Genomic DNA, 23,407 nt, shown 5'->3' on the forward strand with positions numbered 1-23,407 from the left:
AATGCCTCACACACCTATAGCAATGCCTCACACACCTATAGCAATGCTTTACACACCTATAGCAATGCCTCACACACCTATAGCAATGCCTCACACACCTGTAGTGTAGTGTCAAGCCCAGGAAATTCACTTTGGTGCAGTTCACAGAGATCATCAACTCAGTATGTGTTCCCATACACAATGAATTAGTGTGGGTGAAGAGCAAATGCAATGCATTTTATCACATGGAAATTCCTGAAACAGCCAACACAGTCACGACACAAACTCCTCGATCACCACATAGTCCTCACACTCCCACTTCCTAGATGCTCAGGAACCCGGCCTTGCCTGTGGCAACCGCTGATCTCCTCTGGGTCTCTGTAATTTTCATGTCAAGCATGTCCTGCTGGTCACATCATGCTGTCTTAACATTTTGATTTTTTTCTAGTAGAATCCCTTTGAGGTCCATCTAATTGTGTAGTTTTTTTTCTGTTCTCTCTCTCTCTCTCTCTCTCTCTCTCTCTCTCTCTCTCTCTCTCTCCCTCCCCCCCCCGCCCCTCTTCTCTTTTGAGACAGGGCTCACTGTGTATCCCCCGTCTAGCCTGGAACTCACTAGGTAGACCAGGCTGGCTCAGAACTCATAGAGATTAACCTACATCAGCTTCTTAAGTGCTGATAAACAGCATGTTCCACCACATCTGGCAAGTATATACATTTAAAAAAATATATTCCTCTAAATTGCTGAGTTACATACATCTCATGGCATGGTCGTATTACAGTTTAACCATTCACCAATTGGAACACTGGGGTTGGTCCCAATTTCAGCCATTGTCATTATTATTCTTGTTATTGTTCTGGTTACTAATTGAATATTATAATGCGTGTGTGTGAGTGTGATGCACATGAGCCACTGAAATAATGCTGATGTCAAAGGACAGCTTCATGGATTCAGTCCTCTGCAACCTTTACAGTGGGTTGCAGGCACTGAACTCAGGTCATCAGGTTTTCGTGGCAAGCACCTTTAACCACTGATACCATCTCGCCAGCCCTCCAACTTAGGGATTTTTTTCTTTTACTTTTGTTTTATTTATTTATTTATTTATTTATTTATTTATTTATTTATTTTTATTAGATATTTTCTTTATATACATTTCACATGCTATCCCCGAAAGTTCTCTATACCCTCCCTCCGCCTTGCTCCCCTACCCACCCACTCCCACTTCTTGGCCCTGGTGTTCCCCTGTACTGGGGCATATAAAGTTTGCAATACCAAGGGGCCTCTCTTCCCAGTGATGGCCGACTAGGCCATCTTCGGCTACATATGCAGCTAAAGATACGAGCTCAGGGATATTATTAATAAAGCCAATGTGAATGTCTGTGTACAGATTTTTTTTGTGTGTGTATGTGAATGTAGGTTTCTATTTCTCAGATGAGCAATTAACAGCAACTTCAGGCTTATATGGTAGAGGCTCAGATGTTTGTTTAGTTTCAGTTTGTGTCTGTGCTGTTGCAATGGAACAGATGAGGCAAGCACTCTGCCACTGAGCTACAAACCCCAGGGCTCAGTTCTCTGTCTCTCTCTCTGTGTCTCCCTCTGTCTTTCTGTCTCCATCTTACTCTCTCTCTCTCTCTCTCTCTCTCTTTCACACACACACACACACACACACACACACACACACACAATTGCCAGGCTGTTCTCATATTCAGCCATCCCTCTATTAATAGACATTTTAAAGTTGTCATTTATTTATTTGTAATTTTTATTTTATGTGTATGAGTGTTTTGTAGGCGAGCGCGCACGCGCGCGCGCGCGCGTGTGTGTGTGTGTGTGTGTGTATACACACACATATGCACCAGATATGTGCACACTGCTTGGAGAGGCTAGAAGAAGAGAGGGCATCAGTTCCCCTGAAACTAGAGTGACAGATGGCTGTGAGCCACCATGTAGGTGCTGGGAACTGAACCAAAGTCCTTTGCAAGCAACAAGCACTTTTAACTGCTGAGCCATCTCTCCACAACTTCAACTTTCTTTTTATAAATTAATAATAATAATACCCCCCCACACACACACACACAGGAATCTCACTACATAGCCCTGTGTGATGGTTTGTGTAGGCTTGGCCCAGGGAGTGGCACTACTAGGAGGTGTGGCCTTGTTGGAGTAGGTGTGTCATTGTGGTCTTGGCCTTTAAGACCCTCATCCTAACTGCCTAGAACCCAGTCTTCTCCTGTTTGCCTCCCTTTGGAACAAGATAAAGAACTCTCAGATCCTCCTTCATCATGCCTGCCTGGATGCTGCCATGCTCCCACCTTGATGATAATGGACTGAACCTTTGAACCTGTAAGCCAGCTCTAATTAAATGTTGTCCTCATGAGAGTTGCCATGGTCTTGGTGTCTGTTCACAGCAGTAAACCCTAACTACAACACCCTGGATGGCTTGAACTCCCTAGGTAGATCAGAACCACCTAGACCTCACAGGGGTCTGCTTGTCTCTGCTTGTGTACTGCTCTGAGAATAAAGGTGTGTTCTGCTGAACTAGGCTTTACATTCTTAAATGCATTATTTATTGTGTAGGTGTGCACACGCGTGCACGTCCTTGTGTGCAGTTCATAGTATGTGTTGTGGCAGACTGTTCTCTCTTTCTCCCATGTGGGTCCTGAGGATTAACTCAGGTTGTCAGGCACAGTGGCAAGTGCCTTTACCCAATGAGCCATCTTACTGGCACAATTTTATTACATATATAAAAGGTCTTTTATTTGTGTCTGTGTATGCGAGTTTCTGTATGCACGTACATAGAGGTCAAAAGAGTGTGGGGCATCTTCCATCACTCTTTACCTGTTCATCTTACGCACAGTCTCTTGAACCTGTGTTTATGCCTTGGCTAGGAAGGCAGCCAGACCCCAGCAATCCTCCTGACTCTGTCTACTTGGTGATGGGGCTGGCTACGGGTACTTATAGCAAACAATTGTTTCTTACAGGTTGGATCTGGAATTTGGTCCTCAGGACTGTAGGGCAAGCACCCTGAAATATGTGGCCATCTCTCCATCTCCAAGCTAGCTCACTTTCTCTCTTTTCCTTCCTTCCTTCCTTCCTTCCTTCCTTCCTTCCTTCCTTCCTTCCTTCTTCCCTCTTTTCTTCCTTCCTTTCTTTCTTCCCTCCCTCCCTCCCTTCCTTTTTTCTTTCTTTTTTGTGGTACTGAGGGTTGAACCTAACACCTCATATATGCTAGGTGAATGCTCTACCTTTGAGCTACAGCCTTAGCTCTGTTTATCTTTGTAATCTTTAGAATTTATTTTATTTACTGTCTTAGGGTTTCTATTGTTGTGATAGAATACCATGACCAAAAGCAACCCGCGGAGGAAAGGGCTCATTTTGGCTTACATCTTATAGTCTATTGTGAAGGGAAGTCAGGGCTGGGCTCAAGGAACCTGGAAGTAGGAGCAGAAGCAGAGACCCTGGAACAATGCTGCTTACTGGCTTGTTCTGCTCTTTCTTTCTTCCTTCCTTACGTTCTAAACTTTAATTTAAAAAAAAATGTGTATTGATGCTTTGCTTGCATGTAAGTCTATTCACCATCTATGTGCCTGATGTCCAGGGAAGCCAGAAATGCGTATTAGAAACCCTGGTACTGGTATCGTAGAGGTGGGTGTGGGAATTGAACCCAGGTTCTCTGGAAGAACACTCAGTATGCTTAACAGCTGAGCTATCTCCAGCTCTCAGCCTGCTTTCTTAAAGCACCCAGGGCTACCAACCCTCACCTCTCACGACAAGCTGGAGCCTCTCTCACATCAGTCATCAAAGAAAATGCGCTACAGGTCAGTCTGGTAGGGAAACTTTCTCAGTTGAGATTCCTTCTTCCCAAATGACTCCAGCTTGTATCAAACTGACATAAAACCAGCCAGCACTTTAGTTGATTATCGTGTTGTGCGTGAGGGTGCACGCACCTGTGTGAGTGGAAACACGTGCAGCTTATTTATTTACTGCTACATTTATTTATTTTCGTGTGTGATCATGTTCCTGCACGGCATGTATGTGGAGGTCAGGGGCCAGCCTTTGGGAGTGTGTTCTCTCTTTTTACCATGAGTTCTGAAAAAGGAACTCTGTTAGTTAGGCCTGTGCAGAGTTACTGTTTAGTTGGGTTTTGTTTGTTTGTTTGTTTGTTTTTGTTTGTCGACTTGACCTACGCTAAAGTCATCTTAGGTAGAGGAAACATTTGTTGAGGAATTGCCTCCATCGGAATGTCCTGTTGGGCACTGTTTTGATTAATGAGGATGGGGGAGGGCCCAGCCCACTGTAGGTGGTGCCACCGCTGGACAGGTTGTCCTGGGTTCTATAAGATAGCAGGCTGAAGCCGGGCGTGGTGGCGCACNNNTTTAATCCCAGCACTNGGGAGGCAGAGGCAGGCNGATTTCTGAGTTCGAGGCCAGCCTGGTCTACAAAGTGAGTTCCAGGACAGCCAGGGCTACACAGAGAAACCCTGTCTCGAAAAACCGAAAACAACAACAACAACAACAACAACAACAAAAAAGGATAGTAGGCTGAGCAAGTCATGAGGAGCAAGCCAGCAAGCATGTTCCTTCATGGCTTCTGCTTCAGTTCCTGCCCTGACTTCCCTTCATGACGGAATGCAAGCTGTAAGCCGAGCCCCCCCACCCAAATGTTTCAGCCGTGATGTTTATCATGCACAAAGCACCACTACCACCTGAGCCATCTTGCTGGCCCTATTTTTAAAAATTGTTTCCTTAATAGCTTTAATTGACTCCCGAAAGCTGTTTAATGGAAAGTAAGTTGCACCGATCAGGTTAGGCGCATTCTTAACGGATGATTGCATAAACAGACTTTGTATGCTGTGTGCGATGGCGGGGAGGATTGTTTTGCTTATTTTTGCTAAACCGTTTTCCTTTCCAAATTTCTGTCCTTTGGGGCTCATGGCTGCATACTGCTGAATAAAGTAACAACGCAGAAATACAATTTGGGAAATGCTAAGGTCTGACGCTGTGATATATCAAAAGAAGCACATCTGAGCACCAGTCATGGATGTCTGCTTGGATCCTGCTTGCCTGGTGAAAGGACCAAGCAACATTCTTTAGGTTCATTCACAGAGTCCATGGAATTTCTTCTATATTATTTTATTCTTCTGTCAAGCTTTTTACACCAAATAGATAAGTTAGTATGGCTTTGCTTAAATGAATAATGTTGCCATATCACTAAAAACATTGTAAGGCCTGGCTTAGTAGCCATGCTTTTGATCCCAGCACTTCTGAGGCAGAGGCAGGGGAATCTCTATGAGTTTGAGGCCATTGTGAGTTCCAGGACATCCGGAGCTACATAGTGAGACCCTGACTCAAAAAAAAAAATCCCCCAAATTTTTCTATCTATCTATCTATCTATCTATCTATCTATCTATCATCAATCTATTTTCCCTCCCATCCTTATTTAATGAGGCAGGGGCTCTCAATCAAACCCAGAGCTCACCAATATGGTTCATCTCACTAGGCAGTTTGCTCTGGGGGATCCTCTATGTGCACTCTGAGGTTAGAACAACAGATGGTTACTTTGTTCACTCAGCATTTACGTGGGTTCTGGGGATCCGAATTATGTGGCAAGGGCCTACCCACTGAGCTATCTCCCTTCATTCATTTATTCCCTTCTCTCTCTCTCTTTCGCTCTCTCTCTCTCTCTCTCTCTCTCTCTCTCTCTCTCTCTCTCTGGTATTGGTGATTGAACCAGAGCCTTGGTCATGCTAACCAAGGTCTATCAACACAGAGAAACTCAGGAAAGGAGACTATAGATCCTTAAGCATGGAGTTATGACAGGATGGGTCAAGACTATGCATGCTTTGCTTGCTCTTAGTGATGCCCCAACCCAGTGAGGCTGGGGAATCCCCAGGGAGACTCGCAGGCTGGGCTGCTATCGGCAGCTATAGTCAAGCATTCTGGGGTTAGGGACACTTGGCTTCAGCCACCTTCAAGCAAGGACTATTTGGCCTCTGAGCCTGAGTTTCCTTATCCGTGAAATACAGGAGTTGGAGAAGCATTCCGAATTAGGGATGTAGGTCGGTTGGTAGAGTGCTTACCCAGCATGCATGGGGCCCTGGGTTATATCCTCAGCACTGTTGGGTGTTGGGATGAACTGCTGCAATCTCGGCACTTTGCTGGGAGGAAGCAGGGAGATCAGAAGTTCAAGGGTTCCCTCAGTTACATAGCAAGTTTGAAGTCAGCCTAGACTAAAAAGACCCCATCTCAACAATAAAAACAACAACCAACCAAACAAAACAAAACAGAAGGAAAAAACGGTGGAGAAATGCAGAAATGTCTAGAAGGCAGAGGTAGCATCCTTCCTGTAGTGACTGGTTATCTTATCTCCAAGGCCAGGAGAATACTGGCGAGGACATGGATCCACACGGGGCCCTTTTCTTCTACCTGTGCCTTCTGGCTGCTCAAGTTGTCCTAGTAGGTAGGTGACAGTCGATGGGGGAGGAGTGCTGAGAAGCGATCAAGGTCTGAATCCCACTGTCCACAGAAACCCTGTCAGACCTACTTGTCTTGATGAAGCGCCTTGAGCAGCCCGTAGGCCGGGGCTTGTCTTCCAGAGTGAGGTGAGTCAGGTATACCCCAGCCATAGACGCACTCAGCAGGTGGTGACTGAGTACCCACTATGTGCCTGCTACCAAAAGCTGGTGTTGCAGGAGGGGCTTGACCCTGTCTTCCACCAGTCGGTTATCTATTGGGGACCCTTGATGAAGTGTTATAAACCAAAAAGGTCCCTGCATTTCCTAGGCTCTACGACTTGCGTGGGGGACACGGCTTACACAGGGGCTGGGGAGCAGATATGATGCAGGGAGGGCTGGGTTGGAGACCCCACCCCTAGGCTGTTTCCAGATCCTTCTCCCCATTTCTAGGCATATCCACAGCCTGGAGCAGAAGCTGCTCAATGCCAGCTTCGGTGGGCACAACTTGACCTTGCAGACAAACTCCATCCAGTCTCTTGTCTTCAAGCTGAGCTGCGACTTTCCTGGTCTTTCCCTGTCCAGCACCACACTGACAAATGTCTCCCAGGTCAGAGGCAGCCAGGGAAGTCCTGCATGTCCCTGTCCCTGCTCTGCCCCTGTCAGCTGGGAGCGACCTCATCTGCTTTCCTGTGGGAAGATCAGAAAGAGGAAGTGCTCTATGGCCTCTACTGGTCAGGGTCACATCTTGATTTTTGCCTGAAGGTGGAGGGCAGAACCTGGGGGCTGGTAGCAGCTACGGTCACCTGTGTCCTTTTAGGACCCTGGTGTAAACAGGGTGCGATGCTTGGCCAGTGCTGGGATGTGCACTGGAGTGGCTCTGTTCTTAGGGTATGAGGATGGGTGGAGAGAGGTCTGGGGGAAGGTGTCGTCAGAAGGTGGAGGCTCAGGTAAGGCCTGGTTGGTAAGGTTTAATGGGGAGGGAACAGAAAGATATTAGGATTGGATCTGTGATCCCAGCCCATTGGCTGCCATCCACAGGTGCGGGCCCCACATGCCATGCAGTTCCCTGCTGAGCTGACCAAGGGTGCCTGTGTGACCTCCCGGCCTGCTGAGCTTCGACTCATCTGCATCTATTTCTTCACTGCACACCTCTTTCAGGTCAGCAGCGAGTGGCCCAGGAGGTTTCTATATCACAGGTTGGCAGGAGGTGTGGACCAGCTAAGCTCACTGTGCGCTGTAGCGGGTTACTACCTCTCTAGGCCCCACTCACCCCACCTGCTTTAGGGAGAGACAAAAGCAACTTAAGGAAGGAAGAGGTTGTCCTTGCTCATAGTTGCAGGATGCAGTCCATCATGGTGGGAGTCTTGCAGGAGCGTGCAGGCCTAGCCAGGAGCTCAACTCTAGGTGATGTGAGGTCTTGTCAAACTGACAATATATATGAGCCCTCACAGAGAGCGAGGGCTGTGATCTGCAAACGAGACCCAGGACCTTAGGGCATCTGTGTCTGTTCTGGGATGGGAGAGACAGAAGGCAATGGGGAGGAGGGTCTGGGATGAGAATTCTCATCTCACCCAGGGTCTCTCTGACTTCCTCTTGACTTAGCCCCATTTCCATTGCCCTACCAGGATGACCGGAACTCATCACTACTTAATAACTATGTCCTGGGGGCCCAGCTGGATCACAGACCTGTGAACAACCTTCAGAAGCCAGTCAACATCAGCTTCTGGCATAATCGGAGTCTGGTACTGTTGGGTCTGCCCCCACCCCAGCCCAGTCAGCCCTGGCTTGGCCAAACTGAAAACCATGGCGCCATCTGGGAAACAACTTTAAATCTGTTTTTTGAAGATTTATGAAAAGAAATGAGAAAGAAGTTTGACGTGGTGTTTTGTTTTGTTTTCTCAGTTGCTAGGGCTACAGAGCCATCTTAAGCTTGCTTAAGCCCTAATGGGGATGTATATGTTCCTATCAATGGATGCTCAGGGTCGTTCCACCTTCAGGCAGAGCTGGATCCAGGCATGGGATATAATACTGTTAGAGTTCAGTCTTCTCTAGCTTCTGCAATGTTTTCCTGCCTTGGCTTTCATTTCGTTGGTAAGATGGAGACTGAAGACACTGGGTTCCCCCTTCTGTTCTCAGAAGGTTCTTCACCATCAGTTCAAACCAGACTCGTGTCTGTGGCTGAACCAGGCTGCATCCAGATGAGATGTATGGAGTTGCTAGGCTGGGTCATATGGGGTAAGGGTAGCACTGGTGCTGATGCTGGAACAGAAAAAGATGCCCGGGAGGCACAGATCCTGATGCTGGTGCTTCTGGGTCCCGGGTCTGCCTGCATCTGTGAAGAAGCCCAGAGTGCTGTTTTCTGGCTCTGCCTGTCTCCAGGCTTGGCCAAGAAGGCTTGCAGTCTCAACTTCACTGCGACCTTTCCTTCTACCTTCTGAGCTTTGGAATAAGTGTCCTGGTCCACTTCTGTTCAATCCACGTTCCTCTGTCTCTCTTCTGCTGCCTCCCATGGCCTGCCTGTGTCACACCCCTTACCTCCACCATAGGGCTCGACTGCAAATGAGTTTCTCACGATGAGTCTGGGAAGAGACAGCAAACAGCAGTTTGCAGACCTGCAGCACGAAGGGCCAGCACTGCCCTTGAGAATATTGAATAGTCTTTTGTGTTTCTGCCAACTTCAGGACTTGGATATGTATGGTCCATTTTGCAGATGAATAAACTAAGGCTTAGAGAAGATTGCCCACTCGTCCAGGACACTGAGGATTTATGGTGAAGGCAGGGCTGGCATCTGAGATTGTCAAAGCCCAGCCAGACCCCACAAAATGTTGACAGTGGTGCAGTTGACTCTCTCTTGGGCCCCAGTCTCCCAGCACCTAATATAAGATCTTGTCCAGCACCCCTGGACTGACACCCACATTTAATTTCAGGAAGGATATACAGTATCCTGTGTCTTCTGGAAGGAGGGAGCCAGCAAGAGCAGCTGGGGGGCCTGGAGCCCTGAGGGCTGTTATACAGAGCAGCCCTCAGCCACCCAGGTTCTCTGCCATTGCAACCACCTCACCTACTTCGCTGTGCTTATGGTATGGGGGCATTCACCTTGAGGGAGGGGGATGAGAAGTGCAGGGGGTGTGTGGTACAGACTCAAGGCTAAGGACAGCATAATCCAGTAAGCCCAAGCCTCTTAGGCTTAACTCACACAAATAAACGTAGGGACTTGCATTCCTTTAAAAGTTTGTTAGGCTTTAGGCATGGCTTGATCCAGGTGCTAAATCACACTAAGTCAGGATTCCATCTCTAGCCCTTGACTATGCTTGCTCCATCCTGGCATCCTCAGCTAAGGATGCTCAGTGGGATAATGATGCAGCGGCCAGCATCTGCAGGCTCTTGCCTTAGCTGCCTTTCAGACCAGTGGACTCCAAGAGCCTCCCTGCCCCAGCCTCCGTCTTGAGATTGAATCTGGGAAGAGGCTCTTGAGTCAGTCACTGTGGGCGGCAGGAGGAAGGCCCCAGACACACCAGGGTTGGCACACCTGTCCATGCAATGGGAGAAGCCGTTTCCCAGCTGTTGAACGTGGAATGGCTCTAGAGCGCTTTTGGGGAGGGACAGGGATAGCAGTTATAGGTGGCAAAGGCCATGATGCAGGCTACAGCTTCATTCAAGGCAGAACTGGGCTGGGCTGCAGGCTTGGGGCTGAGGTCTGGGAGGCTTCTCTGGCAGAGCTCAGAGAGAGCTGGACATTTCTATGCCTCAGGCTCTCAGCCCTTTTTGCCCTGTAGCAGCTCTCTGGAGACCCCGTGCCCGCTGAGCTGCAGGTGCCTCTTGAGTACATCTCCCTTGTGGGTTGCAGCATCTCCATCGTGGCCTCGCTGCTCACCATGCTGCTGTATTCTCAGTCCAGGTAACGTTTTGTAAGCTCATTGCCTTGCCCAGCCTGCCTGCCCCACTACTGGTCTGGGTCTTCCCTCTTGCCCCAGTGTCTGCTTCCACGCCCCGGGCAGGTGGGTGTGACTCCGAGGGATAGGCCGCCGGAAGTAAGCCAGCCTAACATTGTGGCAGCCATTAGGTCCCTTCCCATTTGCCTCAGTTTCCCCATCGTTGTGCATCTGTGAGCCGGGCCATAGTACTATCTGGGTGATGTCCCACCCACAGGAAGCAAAGCAACTCCACCACACGTATCCACATGAACCTGAATGGCTCTGTTCTGCTCCTGAACGTCACCTTCCTTCTGAGCTCCCAGATGACCCTGCCCACCATGCCCAGGCCTGTCTGCAAGGTGCTGGCTGCCGTCCTACACTACGCACTGCTCAGCAGCCTTACCTGGATGGCCATCGAAGGCTTCAACCTCTACCTTCTCCTGGGGCGTGTCTACAACACCTACATTCGCCGATACTTGCTCAAGCTCTGCATGCTGGGCTGGGGTAAGGGACGCCTATCTCACTGGTCTCTGGAACTTCCGGGGTACAGGGTGCTGACCCCAAGTCCTCCTGCCTTTCACAATGACCATTTCTAACTCCATCTCCATCAATGACATCGGCTCCAGCATCACCTCCACCCCCAGCACCACCATTGCTCCTGCCATCACGGTCATGTCTACTACTTCAGCTTTCAACACTGTCATTGCTCCCAATCCCCTGTCCCCACTATCACCATCATTGTGTCCCCACTCTACTACCCATGCCTGCTTTACTCCCATTTCCACCCACCCCATCTCAACCATCCCCATCACCTTCCTCACCTTCACTACATCCCACCATCCTCTCCGCACTCGACTTTACCACATTAGCACCATCACAGACCCCTCCATCACTGCTTCAGCCCATCTCCATTTCCTTTCAAGTTTCACAACCAATGCCACCTCCTGTTAGCTCCTTACCACCTCTCAGGTCACCATCACCACCACCACCACCACCTCGGCTGCCACTCAGCCGGGCATCTCACTCACACCTTAGAGGGGAGCCTCTTCTGAGACCAACGTCCTGACTCTGAGGCTGGAAGTTGTTTGGAGCTCCAGCTCAGCGCAGCGTGCACCCCTCCTGTCACCAGGCTCAAGGATCAGAGCCGGGTCGTCTTGGGGCCTCCTGAGTCTTTGTCTCACCCCTCAGGGTTTCCAGCCCTCTTGGTGCTACTGCTTCTGATGGTCAAGAGCTCAGTGTATGGACCCTGTGTGACCTCACTCTCCAAAAGCCAGGAAAATGGCACAGGCTTCCAGAATGTGTCCATGTGAGTGCCTGGTGAGGTAGGAGGGCCATGAGGTCCTCTATGGTGAAGTGACTGATGGCCGAGGGGCAAAGAGGCGGTCATGGTTTTGATGGGGGGTGGGGATTCCACAGGGTTCTGCCACCCTTTCTGTGTCCCTGAGGCCTCTGCAGCCATGGAGACCTGCTCTGTGCTGACTGACTAGGAGGCCGTAGAGTGGACACCAATACTCGCTGAGTCTCTAGGACCAGTTAGGAGGGCTTCCTTGCAACATTTGGCTGTATATCACATGGCCAAATGGGTTGGTCCTGTGGTTTGATCCAGTGCAGGCCCCAGAGCTACTTAGTTTGGTTGGCACCTGATTGATTGCTGTGCCTTCAGGCCACCCACCTATCTATCTATCTATCTATCTATCTATCTATCTATCTATCTATCTATCTATCTATCTATGTATCTATCTATCTATCTATGTATCTATCTATCTATCTATCTATCTATCTATCTATCTATCTATCTATCTATCTATCTATCTTGTTTAGCTGCAGGCTCAGCTTAGCTCTCCTTTCCTTGCACAGAACACAAGACATTGCCAGCATCTCAGCTCCCATGCAGCTGGTGTGAGACCCAGGGGAGGTGAATGCTGTGGGGGATGAGTTTAGCCTCTTCAGGGCCTGTGGGGAGCCAGCAGAGGTGGAGACAAACTCTACTGTGGCTTTCTATATCCAAGGACATCAGGCTTATCATTACAGAACACTTCTAAAAGCTGGGTGCAATATTGTAGTGTAAAAGGCAATCATGGACGTGTGTGTGTGTGTGTGTGTGNGAGAGAGAGAGAGAGAGAGAGAGAGAGAGAGAGAGAGAGAGAGAAAGAGAGAGCGCTGTGGATAAAGGCAGAAAGCTCCCAAGCTAAGTTTTATCCCCAGAACCTATGGTGGGAGGAGAGAACCAACTCCCAAAAGCTGTCTTCTGACCACATCTGTGCATGCCCTGGCACACATGCCTGCACACACCACACACATACAAACAATAAATAAAATAATAAGTAAGACCCTCATGAAGCTATCTGGAGAGTTGAGTATCCCACCTCTGTGGCTCTCCCTGGCAGCTCAGAATGGCTGATGGTGTGGGGGGTAGGCTCAGTGGATGGGTATATGTTCAATGGTCACAGTGAGGGTTCAGCCTCTCTGCCAGCCCCATATGGCCACTGAGGCATGGACAGCTCATGAACTCATCCATGAGGTCCCAGGCTGTCAACTAAGAGCCGGGACTCAGCCCACCAGCAGCTTCAGGGTGGTCCCCTAGGACATTGCCCATCTCTAACTCCTGGCTGCCACCAGGAGTTCGGAAACCTTTGTACTACAACCAGCTTCCCTGTGTCATTCCTTTCTGTCCTTCAGATTATTATCCTGCTTTGGTGACATTTATCTTCCATTAAAAGCCCATAGAACTAACTCTATGTATGTATGTATGTGTATGTATGTATGTATGTATCTATCTATCTATCTATAATCTATCCATTCATCCACGCATCTATCTATCTATCTATCTATCTATCTATCTATCTATCTATCATCTATTAATCTGTGTATCTATCTATTCATCTATCTATCTATGTGTGTATTCATCTATCTATCTATCCATGTATGTATGTATTACATACATACGTGTCTGTCTGTCTGTCTGTCCATCCATCCATTTATTCATGTATGTATGTATGCATGTATGCATCTATCTATCTATCTATCTATCTATCTATCTATCTATCTATCTATCGTCTATTTACCCATCTACCCACCTTTTATCTGTCTGCATCCTTAAACTGAAATGACATTTTAAAAAGCACCCCTTAGATACAGTCTGGTCATGCAGCAGCAGAGGTGCTGAAGTAGTGAGCAGAGGTAGAGCCTTCATGCTAGAATATTCTGTAGCAGCAAAAACAAAGGGTGCTCACTGCTGGCCTCAAATGATGTTCAAGGACACTGTGAGTCTAGTGTCAGGGCCCCAGGATGGAGTCAGGGGGATCTAAATACATGATTGTAACAGGAATCCAGACTCAGTGTCCAGACCAAGGGGCTTCAAGTCCTACCCTTGCCCCTAACCAGGATGTGCTCCTGAGCAGAAACCTCAGTTTCCCTAACTGTAGAATGGAGATGATTAGATGCCTGCCACTGGCCTACCACGAGGATTGCCTGGGGCGACCCACGTTGGCCATGGGGTGTGGTCTCTGACCTGAGCACCTGTCCTGAAGATGTCCTAGAGAGGTCAGGGCCCAGGGGACCCCAGTTTCAGTACCCCCTGTGGGATTTCCCACCTGCTCATCTGTTCCACCATTCTTACACCTACCCACCAATCCATGGGTGGTGCTTCACACACTGCTCAGGTCTAGGTGGGTCAAAGGTCAAAGATTACCACTGCACAAAGGTGGGGTTGAGATGACGACAATGGTGGGTGTAGGCTAGAAGAGGAAGCTTCTAGAACAAGAGCCCAGGCTAGCCATCCACTAGAACGTTGCTCAGGTTGGCGTGGAGGACGTGAGGCAGCAGGAGTAGGGGAGGAGGTTCAGTTGGGTCAGATTTGAGGCTGAAGGCATCCTGGTTGAAAGGAGTGGGCAGGGGTGACAGGTGATCCTGCCGTGGTGGCTGATGGGAAGCTGGGCAGAGGAGCTGTGGCATATATATGAACTATCTGGCAAGTTACAATTGATGGGACATCAAAACCAGACAGGGACAAGAGCTGGTCCCAAGGCTCAGGTGCACTTGGCCTCCTGAAGGTCTTGGGGGCCATGCTAATCCTGGCCTTCTCCCCACCTCCTGCAGGTGCTGGATCCAAAGTGCCATGGTACACAGCATCCTGGTCATGGGCTATGGTGGCCTCACATCTGTGTTCAACCTGGTGGTGCTGGCCTGGGCTCTGTGGATCTTGTACAGGCTTCGGGCACAGGAGAAGGCGCTGAGTCCCTGGGCCTACCGGGACACTGCCACGGTGTTGGGTCTCACTGTGCTGCTGGGCACCACCTGGACCCTGGCCTTCTTCTCCTTCGGTGTGTTCCTGCTGCCTCAGCTCTTCCTCTTTACCATCTTCAACTCGCTCTATGGTATGTCTGCAGAAGCTCACAGGGCCACAGACGCTGGGACAGGTCTAGTCACTGAGGTCCAGGGGTGGGTGATGACTGAGCCCACAGCTCCATTTAAGCTGGTCTAGGGGCACATTTACCTAGAAGAGAGGCTTGCCTCTGAACTGCATGGAGGTACAGTTCCTGGTACCCTCTAGGTCTGGCTGTCCCTGTGTTGCCAGTGGGAGGTTGCTGGGTTCTAGTGACCTTCTCACTAACCAGCCTGCCTTGCAGGTTTCTTCCTCTTCCTGTGGTTCTGCTCACAGAAGCGTTACTCGGATGCCGAAGCCAAGGCGGGGATGGAGGCAGTCAGCTCCTCCCAGATGACACACTGACCCAGCTCCCGCCCTGCAGCCTCCGCCCTCACTACTTCCAGCAGCCCATGGTCTTGGCTTATCCAGGGGAGGTGGTAGGCTGGCGGCGGGACAACAGAGTCTACTGTACCCTTCAGGGATCTTTTCCATCTCTCCGAATTACCTGGGATGGAAGGCAGCGTGTGGCTCTTCATCCTGGTCCTTCATGTCTGGATGCAGCTCCATTGGCCAGGCTATGGACAGAGAACTAGCTTGGAAGTCAGGAAGCTAGACTAGACTGAACTACACCTTGCACCCTGCTCAGCACTGACAGATACTTACAGGATCGTGGCCTATACTTGGGGCCACTCTTTCTTTTACCAGTCCCAGGTGTTGATGACTTCAACCTTCTGTTTTTCCAACGGTCAGGAAATCTAGTCCTTCTTCTAACCCCCACAGATGGTATAGACCAGCAGCCAAGGCCAGGCCGCTTTCTCTTTCCCTGAAGCTGAGTCAGATGGGCTTGAGGGATCTAGATACTAAACTACTGCGTAGATGTGGGGTGGTGTGTTCAACATTTACAAACTCTCTGCCCACAGTGGGAGAACATCTGCGCTGCCTGTCAGACCAGGTGGGAATAAGACCAGGGGTTTATTAAGTCAGTGCTATCCCCAGGATGGACAGCAGGGGGCGCCGTTGACCCACACGCCAAGGCATTGGTGCCAAAACTGCCCCTAGAAATGCAGATGTTACCTGTCTGAGGACCACCCTTTGACCAGTAGGCAAATGGGGACCTCTAGCACACATCCATTGTCTCTTTCCCCGTGCAGCTGACCAAGGTCGTTTTAGGGGCTTTGTGCCCAGGCATTCCTGGTGCCAGGGCAGCTGGTTGGGTAGATTCTCAGGTCCCATGCCAGCTGTTAGACATATGTACTTGAACAGTAAGGGGATCAGAGCTGGATGCCATCCTCCACAGAGAGTCCTCTGCCTTTCTGGGTATTTCTGGGCCATTATATTCTTAGCTCTTCACTGGCTGGAGAGTGGGACAGGCTCTGAGCCAGGTTGCCTGGGCTCAGATTCCAGCTCTGTGGCTGTGGACAAGCCGTTCAGTCTCTCTGTGCCTTAGTTTCCCTATCCACAGCAGGGACAGCAGTAGTAACTCTTTGGAAGATTCAGTAAAAGAAAGAATCCACCCAAGTCTTACCACAGTGAGGTCTCAGTAGACGGTTACTGCTGTCGGTAGATCTGTATTTGTATTATTATTTGGGTGTGCATGTGTGTGTGGTGTGTGTGCACCTATGCACCCTTGCACATGTGCACTGAAGCCGGAGGAGGATGTTGGGTATCCTGTTCTATGACTTTGTCTTATGCCCTCGAGACAGGGTTTCTCACCAAACACAGAGCCAGGCTGACAGCCAGCAACCCCAGCAATCACCTAGTAACTGGAGTCTACTTTCACCACCTGCATGACACCCCCTTCCCCCTCCCCCACTTCCACCAGTCGTAGGATTACAGGCTCCTGTGACCATACTTGGCTTTTTATATAGGTGCTGGGGTCTAAGCTCAGGGCCTCCAGTTTGCGCACAAAAGCTTTTATGTATTGACGGTTTCTCTTCAGCCCCCCATTGTTGTTAACAGCTTTAATTGAGGCGAGCTGTTCAGGCACTGTTTGACCACACAGCTCCTCCTCAGGCAGGTCCTTCCATTCCTGTTTTATGGCCTCCTCTCCCACTTTTCTTGGAGGAGGACCTTGCTCAGCCCTTCTGGTGTCTACTGTGCCAGTAATGTTCCTCACACAGTACAGCTTCAGGCTAGCCCGCATCTCCACCCCCAGTTCCTGAGTCCTTCATTGGTCCATTTATCACACCCTTCACGAATCCTCCCCCATTTGCACCACAGGAAAGGCCTCATTCCCACTCTGGTTCCAGGCAGTATCCACCACCACATCCCCATGGCTATTCCAGCACGGAGATCTTTGGTCTGGGTCTCCATGCTAATGAGGGTGCTGAGGAATTATGGGAATTGGGACAACTGGATAGATAGGGAAGGCTCAGGTGTCACACACAGGGCCTAGCCTCTCAGAGCAAGTAAGCCCAGAGCCACCCAATGGAGGATGTGGCTCGAGTGACATCCTAAGCCTGTAGCTCTGAGCCCCACTGGGGCTCCAGGCTCTGGGGTAGCACTTCATGTAAATACCCCAGTGGGGGTGGGGAGTTGGAGCAGCCAAGAGAGGTATGGGCTGCCAGGTTAGTCTAGCTGTCCTTCAGCCTTCCCAACAGACTCAGTCTAGGTGGTGGTCCAGCTCCTGGACTGGGAGGAAGGGAGAAAGGCTGGGGATGGAGTCTGGGTATATTGCTCAGAGAAAGACTCTGAGGGGGCATTTGGTGAAAAGCTGACAGTAGATGTGGGGTCAGGAAGGCCCTGGAGTCTGTTAAAAAGAGAATTCCAGATAATGCAAAAAGAATTCCACTTTTGAAGACACGCTTACTCCTAAAAAGTTACTCGGTTATCTAAAATTCAAATTCAGCCTCATGTCCCATATATCTATTTTTATGTTTGCTAAATCCAACCCTAATTAAAAAGTATTGGCTCAGGAGTCTTCATCTTTCAAATCACCCATCTTTCAAATCACCCCAACCGATACCAACTGAGCAGCCCCTCTGCCCGTCAAGTCAGCCCACTCTCAACCCACTCAGAATGTTCCTCCTATTGCCAGCAGAACCCCCAAGGGGCCCCACTCAGAACCAGCCCCACTCTGGACAGAGCCTCCTTACAGGCCTCCCCAGAAGCCGGAGGAAATATCCCTCCCTGCAGTCTTAAGCCTGTTCTGTCCATAGCTTAAAGCATCCCACATCCTCTTCCTCCTCACTGCCAAACCTACCAGTGGATGTTGGGAGCGTAGGGGACCTGACCTGTGACCTCTCTCCCGCCCAGTTCCCTTTCCTCCATCTTGCCATACCAAACCACTTTTCATTTCTCCTTCTCATCTTTGGGCTGGCCTTTTTTTTTTTTTTCTGGAACCTCCCACCCCCTGTCCCTGATGTCTTTCATTTGTGGAATGATGGCTACATATCCTTAGCATCTTAGCATCTCAGCTTGGTACACCCCCGACCCCCTCCAGCCTGGACAGAGAAGCCCCGACCTCCAGTCTGGATGGGGCTTTCTTTCCACTCCCTTCCCCCATAGCAGAAGTTATTCCTCCGTCTTGCAACTAGCTGTCCCTGTCTGGCTCAGCCGCCAGACGGCGAGGGTTCTGGAGACAGGTGCTGTGTCTCATTTGCTCATTCATCTATCATATAATGGTTTTAACACTTATATTTTGGGCATTGCACTAGTTGCTAAGGATATATAAATGAACAAGTCATCACATTCTAGTGTGGGGGTGTCCTACAAGAAGCAGTTTAGCAAACGGATACAAAATATGACAGCTGGTACCATGGACTGTGAAGAAACACAAGAAGGTGAGAAGTGGGGGGCTGCAACCCTTGTTTTGCCAGAGGCTTTGGGCTTGAGGGAGCAGGAGAGGGTCAGTGAGCCGATCTGAACTGGTCATTGGTGGGATGGGGTTTCCTAAAGCAAGTTTCCTATGTGGACTTTAGGGGAGTCAAGGGTAGGGAGGATGGGAAGGAGAGTCTCCTCTGAGATTAAGCTCCCAGGAAGCTGGGGTTGGGAAGCCCCTTGGTTAGGTTGAGGGGATTTGCTCTGTGAGTAAGGCCCTCCCCTCACAGGCGTGTGAGCCACCGTGAGGGGAGGGCCACAGAGAGGAAAAGGGGACAACAGAACAGACACCAAGAGGCCACAGATGTTTAAAGGAATAAAAGCTGCAATGACATGATGTGTATATAAGTAAGATGAGTAAGAATGGGGTGGAAAGAGAGAGAGGGAGAGGGAGAGAGAGGGGGTGGAGAAGAGGGGGAGGGAGAGGAGGACGGGGAAGGGGAGAGATGTGGATGGAGAAGAGGAGGAGGAGGAGAGAGAGGTGGGTTGGAGAAGAGGAAGAGAGGAAGAGGAGGAGGAAGGAGAAGAAGGGGAGGAGGGGAGGAAGAAGAGGGGGCTGGAGAAGAGAGGAGGAGAGGAGGAGAGGGAGGAAGAAGAGAGGTGGGATAGAGAAGAGGAGAGGAGGAGGAGGGGAAGAGAGCAAAAGGGGAGAAAGGAGGGGAGGAGGGGGAGGAGAGAGCAGAAGGAGAAGAGGAGGGGAAGGAAGAGAAAGGGGGAGAAAAGGGGAGGAGGAGGGGGAAGAGGGAGGAAAGGGGAGGAGGAGAGGCAACAGCAGCAAACTGGAGCTTCTAGAAATGAAAGACCATTCTAAAATCTAAAATCTAAAATCTAAAATCCAACAAACAATCCACAGCCAAATGAAGGGAAGAGCTAGGAGTTATTTATAAAGCAATGAGAGACATGACATGGGAAGAGAAACAGAGGCACGGAGAGCAGAATCAGAAGAAGCTCACAATGAAATCCCAGGAGAAGAAACTAAAAGCAATGAGACAGACACAGCAGTTACAGGTTTCCTCAAAGCAGACCCACAGAAGCAGGGAGAATGGCACCTCTCAAGGAGGATACGGGGAAATGGACCTGCCCTTTGTACCTCTGAGGGAAACTTCAGATGGAGAGAAGTGAGGGGAAAAGCCACGGAGAAAGGGCAGTGTGCTCCGTGAGCATCTCCATCCATAGCCATGATGATAGGCTGGGAGACTGCAATGGGGTCCCCAAAGAGAGGGGAACAAAGAAATGTCAGCTAGAATTGCCTGTGGCAAACAGCCCTTTCATAAACTAAGACACAAAGGAAAATATGTTCCTTTTAACATTGAACGGTAAATAAAAGCTGAGAGCCATCTAAAGGGATTTCAGAGTGTTCTTCAACAAAGAAAGTGATTCCAGAAGTTTACTGTGAGACCCAAGAAGGATTGGTGATCGTAGAAACAGTGGGTGTACCAAGGCCCATTACAGTCATATGTGTGAAACTGTGCTTTTGTTTAAGACAGTCAGATCTGAAATGCCAGAGAACAGAATGTAAGTCACGAGGGGAAAGACAGTGCTACACAATGGTCAGAAGCCTCTCTGTGTAGGGGTCACCAAGGATGACAGCACATTCATGTCTGTGCTCTGTGTAGGATTTAAGCATGAACTGCCAAAGCTCACATGCTAGAAGCCAGTGTGGATGCCGACAGAGAGAGGGCTAGTGGAAGGTAACACAGAGACCTGGCTTTGACATGGATTCATATGGCGTCCACAGAGCCCCAGTTGATTCCCAAGAGAGTGGATTGTTTTGTTATGGTGGTTGTCTAACAATGATGCTCGGACTCACTATGTACCCCAGGATGGCTTTGAACTCCTGATCCTCTTGCTTTCTCCTCTGAGTGCTAGGATTGCAGGCTAGTGCCAGCACACACAGATATTGTCTGATCCTCATCTTTTCCTTTCCATCTTATGATGTGATTTCCTCTGTGCACACTCCTGTCGTTACCTTGAGGCTCTCCACAGAGGCTAGGTCAATGCAACCATCCAGTTCTGGATTTTCAGAGCCCAAACTATGAGCTAAGGGAATCTCTTTGTGTAAAATATCCAGACGCCTGTATTTTGTTATAACATGGAAAGTAGGCTAATACCACTAGATGTTGTTATTTAAATGTGCGTGTCAGGGGGCTGGAGAGATGGCTCAGTAGTTAGGAGCACTGGTTGAGCTTCCAGATGGACCAGGGTTCAATTCCCAGCACCCACGTGGCAGCTCACAACTGCCTGTAGTTCCAGTTTCAGGTGATCTGACATTCTCACGCAGATACACATGCAGGCAAAACACTAATGCGCATAAAACGAAAGGAAGTACATCTTTAAATGTGCACGGCAAAGACTTCAAAGGCAACAGTTAAGGAAGTAAAACTCAAGTTGACACATTTCATTTTGGGGGAGGGAAAATGGTATAGGAAAAGAACATAAATAAAATGTAGTTTAAGATATTTATTATATTTTCTGTGTATGGCTGGTTTTCTTGCAATATGTTTGTGTACCACACAAGTGCTTGGTGCTCGTGGAGGCCAGAAAAAGGCCTCAGGTCCCCTGGAACTGAGCTATGGGTAGTTGTTAGACACCACGTGGGTGCCAGGAATTGAACCTGGTCCTCTGCAAAAGCAGCAAGCGCTCTTAACCACTGAGCCTGCCCAGAGCTTAGTTAGCTTGTTTTTAAAGGCAAGGAGAGGGAAAAAAAAAAAGAAGAAAAAGTGAAACCAGGTGTGGTGGCTTTGATCCCAGCACTTGAGAAGGAGTGGCAGGNGACTTGTCTTGGAGTTCTAGGCCAGCCTGGTCTACAGAGTGGACTCTGATAGTGAGGTCCTGTTTCAAAACTCCTTAAACAAACAAATGAGCAAAACAAACAAACAAACAAACAACAAAAGAAACCTCAGAGGGCTTGAGGTGGGAGAAGCAAATTAGCCCACTCACTAGCTCTAAGCCCTGGCACATGCTTGCCCCAGCTACTCTACTCCCAGGATGCCAGCAGGAGGCCTCACAGTCCCAAGACTTGGCCCTAGGAGCGCTGTTTGTGATTGCAGAAAGTGGGACACAGCCCATCTGCTCACGAAAGTGAGTGTGGCTAGATGAACTGTCCCCGCCACACAGGGAAGTATTATAGACATTCGAGTGCTGATTAGCATAGGCCTACTTACTGTAGGGACGCGTCTAAGATCAAAGTCCCAGAGAACACAGCCTAATACCCTTTAAACCAAGAAGAAATAAGTTTATGCTAAGTGAGCTATCCAGGCAAAGCAAGGCGGCAGCACAGCATTCTGGGTGGCAGAGGGGAGCCCCGAGAATTTGTGGTCTATTTGCTGGTGGAGGCGGAGGCTGCTGCCTTTTCTTCCTTCCTGTCCCCACCCTTCTGCTCCCTCGGTTCTTTGATCTACACGGTGCTCAGGATCCTTATGTGTGGTGTGCAAACACTAGATTCCCAGATTTTTGCTGAGTTTTTGAAATATGATAAAATATAGCATGGAATAGAGAATTGTCATGTCTTTTAAGGATTATTATTATTTTACACTAGGTGATTATGTGTGGGCGTGTGCCTGTGGGTGCAGTCTCCTCTGGAGGCCAGAAGAGGGCATCAGATCCTTTGTAGGTGGAGTTACATGACTCATGAACTGTCTGACATGCGCAATGGGAATCAACTCAGGTCTCCTGAAAAAGCAACCATTACTCTTTTTTGTTTGTTTGTTTTGTTTTGTTTTGTTTTGTTTTTTTTTTTTTCCTAGACAGAGTTTCTCTGTATAGCCCTGGCTGTACTGGAACTCACTTTGTAAGACCAGGCTGGCCTCGAACTCAGAAATCCACCTGCCTCTGCCTCCCAAGTGCTGGAATTAAAGGCGTACGCCACCACGCCCGGCTCTGCAACCATTACTCTTAACTGCCGAGTCATTTTTTTCAGTCCTAGGCATCTCTACTTTTAGAATTCAAGATCTTCCCTCAAAGAAAAACATTCTATGTATCAGATTGTCTATAAATATTTTATCAGCTCATTTGCTTCTCACGATAGACTTGTGAAATAATATGCATCAACTAACTCACAAGAGGAAACTGGAGCTCACAGAGCAGTAACGCGGCTTACCCGAGGTCACACAGTTTCTTGCTGATGCTGAGACCCAAGCCAGACTCTGAATCCCTATTGGAATAGGGAGGATGTGAGTGAGCCCCCAGGACAGTGATTCCCATGGGGCTTGCCGGTACAGGCATGGATCCTACGAAAGCTGGGCTCAAATCTAGGCTGCCACTTGCTTGCCTTGGCTTGGCAAGCCTCTGTGCCTCTCCGAGATTCTGCCTGCATATCTGCATCCTGGTTGATGCGTCAGAATGGTATGAAAGACCAGAGAGAGGAAGATGTGAGGCACCTGGCCCACTGACCCATTTGGTAAACCTTTGGATTTGTCATCTAGACTGCTGGGCACTGGTCTCGACAATCCTGGCAGCTCTCTTTAGGCATCCTCTAACAGCTCTTAGCCAAGCACATGTCCTTTGGGGTATAAGGGAACAATGGTACCAATGCAGTACCCTGCAGCTGCAGCACACTGTCTCGGAGCCTGCCTGATCCTGGGTAGAGCCATCAGTCTGCTCTGTAGCTCCATTACCACTGCCCAGCTGGCTGAGACTTTCCAGGACTGCAAAGGCCAGGTTCTGAAGTGGTTATTCCCATAGTGACCACCAGGGGTCAGTATTGGCCGTCTGCCTTTGTGTACCAGCAGCTGCTTAGGGCAAAAGAGAGGCACATTGCTGTTTGCCTGATAGGGCATTTCTAACGAGGGTGCCCTTGGGGTTCTGGCTTGATGTGATTTCTGTTAAGGAAGGACAATGGCTCTCTATTTGTTCTGATGTTTGTCCATTCTTTTATC

General features: G+C 49.3%; 1 protein-coding gene across 3 annotated transcripts in view; it reads left to right on the forward strand.

The window, feature by feature from the left end:
- The window catches only part of Adgrg5 (adhesion G protein-coupled receptor G5), a 19,764-nt gene extending 3,527 nt beyond the window's left edge, over nucleotides 1-16,237 (forward strand). The window contains exons 2-12 of one of the 3 annotated variants that reach the window (XM_021170722.2): nucleotides 6,350-6,436; nucleotides 6,503-6,578; nucleotides 6,882-7,038; nucleotides 7,470-7,589; nucleotides 8,057-8,173; nucleotides 9,359-9,511; nucleotides 10,208-10,329; nucleotides 10,581-10,849; nucleotides 11,534-11,651; nucleotides 14,444-14,721; nucleotides 14,974-16,237. In XM_021170722.2, the coding sequence (XP_021026381.1) occupies nucleotides 6,373-6,436; nucleotides 6,503-6,578; nucleotides 6,882-7,038; nucleotides 7,470-7,589; nucleotides 8,057-8,173; nucleotides 9,359-9,511; nucleotides 10,208-10,329; nucleotides 10,581-10,849; nucleotides 11,534-11,651; nucleotides 14,444-14,721; nucleotides 14,974-15,074 (1,575 nt within the window). In that variant the 5' untranslated portion in view covers nucleotides 6,350-6,372 and the 3' untranslated portion in view covers nucleotides 15,075-16,237. Of the gene's footprint in view, nucleotides 1-6,349; nucleotides 6,437-6,502; nucleotides 6,579-6,881; nucleotides 7,163-7,469; nucleotides 7,590-8,056; nucleotides 8,174-9,358; nucleotides 9,512-10,207; nucleotides 10,330-10,580; nucleotides 10,850-11,533; nucleotides 11,652-14,443; nucleotides 14,722-14,973 lie in introns of all 3 variants that reach the window. The other 2 variants (XM_021170723.2, XM_021170725.2) reach the window with 2 other exon arrangements.
- Nucleotides 16,238-23,407: the final 7,170 nt, after the last annotated feature.

This window comes from Mus caroli, chromosome 8 (assembly GCF_900094665.2).
Source record: "Mus caroli chromosome 8, CAROLI_EIJ_v1.1, whole genome shotgun sequence".
NCBI classification, from domain to species: Eukaryota; Metazoa; Chordata; class Mammalia; order Rodentia; family Muridae; genus Mus; species Mus caroli.